Here is an 8,927-nt window from a genome sequence, read left to right as displayed (position 1 = left end):
AAAGAAGGATATATATAATTTTCTTTTTTGGTTCTTGATTGAGCTTTGCTCTTGCAAATTTAAGGGGTCACCCGATTTTACATATGCGATATATTTGGACAAAGTAGACACTTTTTTTTTGGGTAATTAGTTGATTTTATTATCAGGGAAAATGTTTACAAAGAGAGTACAAAAAACACTTTCTTGCTAGTGTTGGACATTGTCCATGCCCATTTGCCCATTCTAATTCCCTGGCATAATAAGATTTTAGCTCAGATATCTGCTGCTATAGAAAATCAGTGTAATGATTTTCTTAGACAATGCAAAAACTTGAGCCCAGAATGATTGGATAGCCAGAACTTTTTGTGTTAATTGGGTAAGTTATTGATTCAGTTTGGTGATAGCATGGTTAAATCCACTAAAAAAAGCAAGACCTTTTTCTTTCTTTTCTCAAAGGCAGGAGGAAAACTTCAACTTTTTGTGCTTTTATGTGTTTAAAACGATTAAAAACAATACCCTTCGGGGTGGCCGAGTTGATTGAGCAAGGGACTTACCAAATGGGAGATCTAGGGTTCCAAACCAACTTGCATGGCCTCCTGGGTCGAGCCTATTACACGGGGCTTGGCTAGTATGGTTTACCCTCCTGTGTGGTTTGCGGGCTATTACACAAGAGCGGGATTTACCTTGTGCGCACTCAAAGGGTAGCGGCTGCGGGTTCCTTGTTAACAAAAAACGAATAAAAAAACATAACCATGCAACGAAAGATTGATTCCAATTAAAACAGAAATAGCATCAATTGACAAGTAGAGTTTTGTTATTCTTTAAGGTTACTATAGCACCAATTAAAGGAAAACTCTTAACTAAATATTCTTAACTTGTTTCTTGAATGCTATCTCCAAACATTGAAAATCGTATTTTAGTTATCACCATATATAGCAGTTTGCATGTCTGCCTTCCGTTCTCATATTTCTTAAGTTTAGTGATTCCTGTGCTACTATTCTTTGTGAATATGAATATTTTTTCAGTCTAGAGTAGTTGTGCAACTACCTTGTATATATCATGTGAAAGATGAACTAATAAATCTTGGTCTAGAGTGAGGACATGTTATTTAGGAAATACTACTAGCTAATTTTCAGCATTTTTCTCTTTCTTTTCATGGGCAGGAAGGTGAATTAGGATTTGGCAATGTTTTGGCCTTTGGGATATCAACATGAGTGAGATATCTTCAAATTTCTTGAATAAACTCTGACTGCACCAATCTATCTCACCTTGAGCTTGAGGGGAGATAAAAATAATCTGACAATATATATAAAGGAAGAAATTACTCACAGACCAAGCTGACTTTGTGACTATTTTTCAATTTCACTCTGTATTTGTACCAGTGATGTCTCACCTAAATTATACTTGAAAAATATATATTTTTGAAATCCTTAGGAGATGGCTGATGTGAAGGATATTCAACCACTTGTTATTGACAACGGAACTCGAATGAGCAAGGTTAGAAAAACTGCTTGCAAATTCAGCTTCATACATTGTGTTAACTGTATTACTTACCTATGTGACCTGCTAATGAATAATAACTATTTTGTTGTTTGTTTCTCTAGGTCGGCTTTGCTGGGGATGATTCTCCAGGGGCTGTTTTCGAAAGTTTAGTTGGTCATCCTCGTCGCACTGGCAGTAAAGTTGGAATGGAACTGAAAGATGCCTATGTTGGCGATGAAGCTCAGTCTAAAAGAGGTATTTTGACTCTGAGATATCCGATTGAACATGGCATAGTAATCCACTGGGATGAGATGGAGGAATTATGGCATCACACATTTTACAATGAGCTCCGTGTTGCTCCCGAGGAGTATCCTGTTCTGCTGACTGAGGCACCACTTAACTCCAAGGCAGAACGAGAGAAAATGACTCAAATCATGTTTGAGACATTCAAAGTGCCAGCCATGTATGTTGCAAACCAGGCTGTTCTCTCTCTGTTTGCTAATGGTCGCACAACTGGTAAGAAAAAGAAGGAATACCAGCATATTCTGGTTCTCTACTGTTATAGTTTGTATTGGGAAAAACTAAGTTTATATATGGGATTCATTATAAGATGACACGCCATGACACGTGGACCACACTACTATAAATCCGGAAAAAACCGACCAAAATTTAGCGACCAAAATTGGTCTGTGGGAAAAAGCAACCAAAGTTGGTCGCTAAACTAACGAAAATAATAAAATAAATAAAAGAAACAAAATAGCTACCAAGGTTGGTCGCTACTTGGTTGCTATATTAGTCAAAATGTTGACTGGACTGGTCAGACTTTCTTGGTCAAACATTTACTGAGATTAGTGACCAATGTTGGTCGCTAAAGTGGGACCCACCTACAAAATTTTAATAATTATATTATTATTTTAAAAAAATTATAAAATATAAATATATATAATATAAAAATGGCGACCAACGTTGGTCGCTACTTAAAGGGTAGGCAGATACCGACCAACTTTGGTCGCTTAAATGGGGCCCAGTTATACAATTTTAATAATTATATTATTAATTTAAATATTATATGAAATATAATTAAATCTGATTTAAATATAGCGACCAACTTTGGTCGCTAAACTAAATTCTTGAATAAATAGCGACCAAAGTTGGTCTCTATTCAGGTCAACAATGGTCAAAATTAAAAATCACTTTTGTATTTACTATCTAAATAATATAAATATAAGCCGTTAATACTTTTGTAATACAAGGGATGAATAGTACTACGAATCGTGCGTCTCTCTCTCTCTCTCTCTCTCTCTCTCTCTCTCTCTCTCTCTCTCTCTCTCTCTCTCTCTCTCTCTCTCTATATATATATATATATATATATATATATAATATATACTTACGCTATATTATGCACTGAGTATAAGTCTATTAGGTAATATTATATCGAATATAGCTTACATATATAATATATATATACTTACGCTATACTATGCACTAAGTATAAGTGTATTAGGTAATACTGTATCGAATATAGCTTATATATATATAATATATATACTTACGCTATACTATGCACTAAGTATAAGTGTATTAGGTAATACTGTATCGAATATAGCTTATATATATATAATATATATATACTTACGCTATACTATGCACTGAGTATAAGTGTATTAAGTAGTACTGTATCGAATATAGCTTATATATATATATATATATACTTACGCTATACTATGCACTAAGTATAAGTGTATTAGGTAGTATTATATCGAATATAGATATATATATATATATATATATATAGCTTAAATTGAATTAAAATCCTAAATTTATACTACATATGTACATAATTTTAAATTGTATTATATATATATAGCTTAAATTGAATTAAAATCCTAACACATATATATATATATAGCTTAAATTGAATTAAAATCCTAAATTTATACTACATATATATATAATTTTAAATTGAATTAAGAGTAATATAATTTTTTTAGAAATAGCGACCAACTTTGGTCGCTATTTCTAAAAATTCAAAACTGATTTACCTACCAAAATAGCGACCAACTGTGGTCGCTATTTTTAATTCCAGAGTGTCAAAACCGGGATCCCCTCCCATTCTTTCTAAAAATTTCCCAAAATCTCTCTTTTCTCTCTCACACTCAACCCCCCCCCCTTCCAACTCCCAGCACCAGAGGCCCCACCCACGCCACCAACGACCACTGCCCAGCTGCCGCCTTCCCGTCGCCGTCGCCTCTGCCGTTGTTGCGTCTCTCTCCTTCTCCACCTCCTAAAAATTCTAGGTTAGAATTACAATTTATATCTTTTGTGTAAGCTTATAATGTTTTGTTTATTAGCTATGAATTAGTTTCAAATGACTAGTGTTTCAATTGATTATTTAACATTGTATTTTATAGAAACCTAGGGTTTAGGTTGTATTTATCATTATTTAACATTTTATAAAAATCTAGGGTTTATAGAAATCTAGGATATAAATTGAAAGTTTTAGGATATGAGTTGAATTTTTAGGATATGAATTGAAACTTTTAGGATATGAGTTGAATTTTTAGGATATAAATAGAAATTTTAGGATATGACTTGAACTTTTGTGGATATAAATTGAACCTTTAGGATATAAGTTGAACTTTTAGTTTATGTTTAAACTCGTAGGATAAGAATTGATGAACTTTTAGTTTTTAGATTTTGTTCTTGTGAATTGAACTTGTACGATATAAATTGAAATTTTACGATATGACTTGAACTTTTTACGATATGAGTTGAACCTTTAGGATATGACTTGAACTTTTGTGGATATGAATTGAAGGTTTAGGATATGAATTGAACTTTTAGTTTATGTTTTGAAGTTTTAGTTTATGTTTAAACTCGTAAGATATGAATATAACTTTTAGTTTTTAGGTTTTGTTCTTGTGAATTGAACTTGTAGGATATAAATTGAAGCTTTTATGTATGACTTGAACTTTTTAGGATATGAATTGAAACTTTTAGGATATGAGTTGAACTTTTTGGAAATAAATTGAACCTTTAACATATGTATTGAACCTTTAGGATATGACTTGAACTTTTAGTTTATGCTTAAACTCGTAGGATATGAATATAACTTTTAGTTTTTAGGTTTTGTTCTTGTGAATTGAATTTTTAGGATATGAATTGAAACTTTTAGGATATGAGTTGAATTTTTAGGATATAAATAGAAATTTTAGGATATGACTTAAACTTTTGTGGATATGAATTGAACCTTTAGGATATAAATTGAACTTTTAATTTATGTTTAAACTCGTAGGATAAGAATTGATGAACTTTTAGTTTTTAGGTTTTGTTCTTGTGAATTGAACTTGTACGATATAAATTGAAGCTTTTATGTATGACTTGAACTTTTTACGATATGAGTTGAAACTTTTAGGATATGAGTTGAACTTTTAGGAAATAAATTGAACCTTTAGGATATGACTTGAAGTTTTAGTTTATGTTTAAACTCGTAAGATATGAATATAACTTTTAGTTTTTAGGTTTTGTTCTTGTGAATTGAACTTGTAGGATATAAATTGAAGCTTTTATGTATGACTTGAACTTTTTAGGATATGAATTGAAACTTTTAGGATATGAGTTGAACTTTTAAGAAATAAATTGAACCTTTAGCATATGTATTGAACCTTTAGGATATGACTTGAACTTTTAGTTTATGTTTAAACTCGTAGGATATGAATATAACTTTTAGTTTTTAGGTTTTGTTCTTGTGAATTGAACTTGTAGGATATAAATTGAAACTTTTAGGATATGAGTTGAATTTTTAGGATATAAATAGAAATTTTAGGATATGACTTGAACTTTTGTGGATATGAATTGAACCTTTAGGATATAAATTGAACTTTTAGTTTATGTTTAAACTCGTAGGATAAGAATTGATGAACTTTTAGTTTTTAGGTTTTGTTCTTGTGAATTGAACTTGTACGATATAAATTGAAATTTTACGATATGACTTGAACTTTTTACGATATGAGTTGAACCTTTAGGATATGACTTGAACTTTTGTGGATATGAATTGAAGGTTTAGGATATGAATTGAGCTTTTAGTTTATGTTTTGGAATTTTAGATTGCCGGAGGATTATTAGAAGAGGTTGATGACGTTATTAGACATGTAATAGGACTTCCACCAAGAATAACTAAGACACAGTACCTGGCAAAGTGTGCCTTTAATTGTTCTTCTCATTAGCGACAATGATGATGAGAAGGCAATGACATGTGTTTCAAATAGTGATGGTATAGGTAGGAATTTAGTATTTTCTAAGTAGATAAAAGAAGAGCTTATAGAGTAATTCTGTACTTCATTTTCCATGAGGAAAAGAAGTTTAATTGAGAGTGACAAGGTTGATGAAGACGGAATGTGTTCCGTTGGTCATGGCAGTTCCCATAGAATGGGGATCATAAGACTCTATGATGACAGAGATTATAGGAAGTTTTGTTCTAAATTTTCTTTCAAGTCTGATCCGTACAAGCTTAATGTGATATTGGTGATATTTCTTCGGATTCAGACAATGATTTGACCGACAAAAGTATGGAAATGCTCTTAAAAAGAATTAAAGGTAAAATGTTTTTCTTGGTAGAGAAGGATGCTAAAAAGATTTTACCTTTAATTCTTTTTAAGAGCATTTCCATACTTTTGTCGGTCAAATTATTGTCTGAATCCGAAGAAATATCACCAATATCATATTAAGCTTGTACGGATCAGACTTGGAAGAAGTTTAGAACAAAACTTCCTATAATCTTTGTCATCATAGAGTCTTATGATCCCCGCTTTATGGGAACTGCCATGACCAACGGAAAACATTCCGTCTTCATCAACGTTGCCACTATCAATCAAACTTCTTTTCCTCTTGGAAAGTGAAGTAGAGAATTCCTCTATAACCTCTTTTATCTACTTAGGAAATGTTAAATCCTACCTATACCATCACTATTTTGAAACACATGTCGTTGCCTTCTCATTATCATTGTAGCTATAGAAATCAACAATTGATCAAAGACATACCCTGTCAAGTACTGTATCCAAGTTATTCTCTGTATCCAAGTTCATCCCGAGTAATAGTACCACGAGGATAATCACCAAAGCTACCAGATAGCTTTATGATGCCAATGAAGCAAGATGAGCTATTCAATGAAACTCGTATTGTAAAGAAGAAGAAAGAGACTGATTCAGAAAGGAGGGTCGAGCCTCGACTATATACATGTAAGTTTTTTACTTTTCATTAAGTATTTTGATTTACTTTTATATAAATTTTGAAATACTAATTCAATATATATAATTTTTCATATAGGTTCGCTTCACATGCAGCTGACGTGGGGGAATTCATACGCAGTCAACCACCTAATGAATCGGGCGAGGCAATCCAACTTTCGGACGAGGATGTTGAAAGAACACTCCTTGAGTACTTTATATACTTTGAACTAGACAAAAAAATTTAGTTCTATTGTATTAGTTCTTTTTAGTTCGAATGGGCTTGTAATAAGCGTTAACTTAGTTTTGTTAGCTTAATGTGTTAGTTCTATTGATTATTGCTTTTAATTGTTGTTGTTGTTGTTGCTGGCATAAAATGCCTGTTTAGGATGTTTGGTAAGCTGGCAGGTGGTGTAGCTGCCAAAACAGGCAGTTTCTGCCAAAAATATACCTAGAAAAGCGACCAACTTTGGTCTCTATTTGGTCGCATTTCACTATAAAAAAATAATTTTCTGGAAATATAGCGACCAATGTTGGTCGCTTATCTTTAAAAAAAAAATTAAATTCTTGAATTTAGCGACCAACTTTGGTCTCTATTGTCCAGATTTTAAAATATAATATTTGGATTAGAGACCAAAGTTGGTCGCTTTCTAATGATTAATGATAAATTAAAAACAACGTATTTCATATGTAGAGACCAACTTTGGTCGCCAAATTTATATTATTAAATTAATATAGCGACCAAAGTTATGAATAAATGGCAAGTGGGGGGACTATCTGTATTGGGAAAAATTAAGTTTATATATGGAATTCATTATAAGATGACACGTCATGATACGTGGACCAGTTAAAGAAGAACAAGTGATGAAGAATAATCAAAGAGGCACGAGCTTCAACATGCACGGGCAGTCATTCAGATAAAAGGCAAGGAAGGCAGATGCTCGAACCACTTTATGACGGAAGAGAATGAATCTGATAGAAAATAAGGAATAGATACGAACTATTGGGCATTAAATACAGAAACGTTAAGGAATCTGTATTGAATCAAATATGATTGCTGATTGTAACGTTACATTAAATGTCATTAAATGCCATTAATTGACAATAATGGCTCAATTATGGAAAAAACAAAACGTACCACTTAGAAATAGCTATAAAAGGAGAAGATTGATCATTTGTAAGGACACGAAAGATCACCAAAATATACTGATTTACTTTGTTTTCTTCTGTTCTTCTGATTATTATCAAAGCCAATTTCTTTTATTCATTTTATATATTGATTATCAGTAACCCTAGTTCTTCTAAAATAAAGCTTTGACCGAAATTACTATTTTTGGTTAAACGAATTGGTTCCGTTACCGGGAATCTGATAATGGTTTACTTTCTTAATTAATTCTTTCATCAAAACTTACCATGTCGAATAACAACGACAACAACCAAGATACTCAACAACATGAGAATAATGTGGGTGATAGGACACCACTTCCCTCACCGTGTGATTCACAACGTCAGTCACGAGAACGAACTCCAGAGGGCTCTGAAACCAATTATGGGGTTGCAAACGAACAAGCACTTGATGATGCCTTAAAAAATCTCATTGCTCAACAAGTCAGCAATGCCTCCGAGCTTTTACTAGTCAATTGCCAATTGCACCACCAACACCAACTCCGAATCAGAATACTTTGTAAAACTCACATTCTGGGCTCATTAACTCAGGCACTGTTGGAACTCCAAGCGAGTCTTGCGATGGCGAGCCAGGTAACATAGTAATTCTGATTTACAAAATTTAGTTCTAACCTTGCAGAAGCAGCTCAAGGAGAAAAGCGACCGTATAGAGCAAATACCTGGAGTACCACCCGTGATCAAAGGAATAGACATGGATAAGTACTCACAACAACCATGGAAGCCTAATGCAGCTCCGGTGCCAATCCTGAAGAAGTTCAAAATGCCTGATATTCCAAAGTATGATGGCACAACTGATCCACGAGACCACGTGACTGCATTTACAACTGGTGTGAAGGGAAATGATTTAACCCAACAAGAAATTGAATCGGTGTTGGTCAAAAAATTTGGTGAAACACTCACCAAGAGTGCACTAACATGGTATTCCCTTTTACCCGAAAATTCTATAAATTCTTTTGCTGAGCTTGCAAATTCTTTTATCAAAGCATATTCGGGAGCTCAAAAAGTTGAAAAGAGAATGGAAGATATTTTCAAAATCAAGCAAGAAGATTCAGAGTT

The 8,927-nt window shown here is 32.9% G+C and overlaps 1 protein-coding gene across 1 annotated transcript; it reads left to right on the top strand.

Moving 5' to 3' along the window:
* The first annotated feature begins 994 nt into the window (after positions 1-994).
* Positions 995-6,963, top strand: LOC142161703 (actin-2-like). The gene is made up of 4 exons (XM_075233009.1): positions 995-1,476; positions 1,584-1,977; positions 5,568-6,698; positions 6,787-6,963. Exons 1-3 carry the CDS (start codon positions 1,417-1,419, stop codon positions 5,594-5,596), a joined length of 483 nt encoding a protein of 160 aa, XP_075089110.1. The 5' UTR covers positions 995-1,416; the 3' UTR covers positions 5,597-6,698; positions 6,787-6,963.
* The last annotated feature ends 1,964 nt before the right edge of the window (positions 6,964-8,927 follow it).

This window comes from Nicotiana tabacum, chromosome 16, assembly GCF_000715075.1.
Source record: "Nicotiana tabacum cultivar K326 chromosome 16, ASM71507v2, whole genome shotgun sequence".
Lineage (NCBI taxonomy): Eukaryota > Viridiplantae > Streptophyta > Magnoliopsida > Solanales > Solanaceae > Nicotiana > Nicotiana tabacum.
The sequence above is the reverse complement of the archived record's forward strand: the minus strand, read 5'-3'. Positions and strand labels throughout refer to the sequence as shown.

Bases quoted from the DNA above. Each gene is read 5' to 3' on its own strand.
- LOC142161703 (XM_075233009.1), top strand. From the start codon at position 1,417: ATGGCTGATGTGAAGGATATTCAACCACTTGTTATTGACAACGGAACT. The intron at 1,477-1,583 runs GTTAGAAAAACT...TTGTTTCTCTAG, and splicing joins ACGGAACTCGAATGAGCAAG to GTCGGCTTTGCTGGGGATGA. The intron at 1,978-5,567 runs GTAAGAAAAAGA...TTGGAATTTTAG, and splicing joins TGCTAATGGTCGCACAACTG to ATTGCCGGAGGATTATTAGA.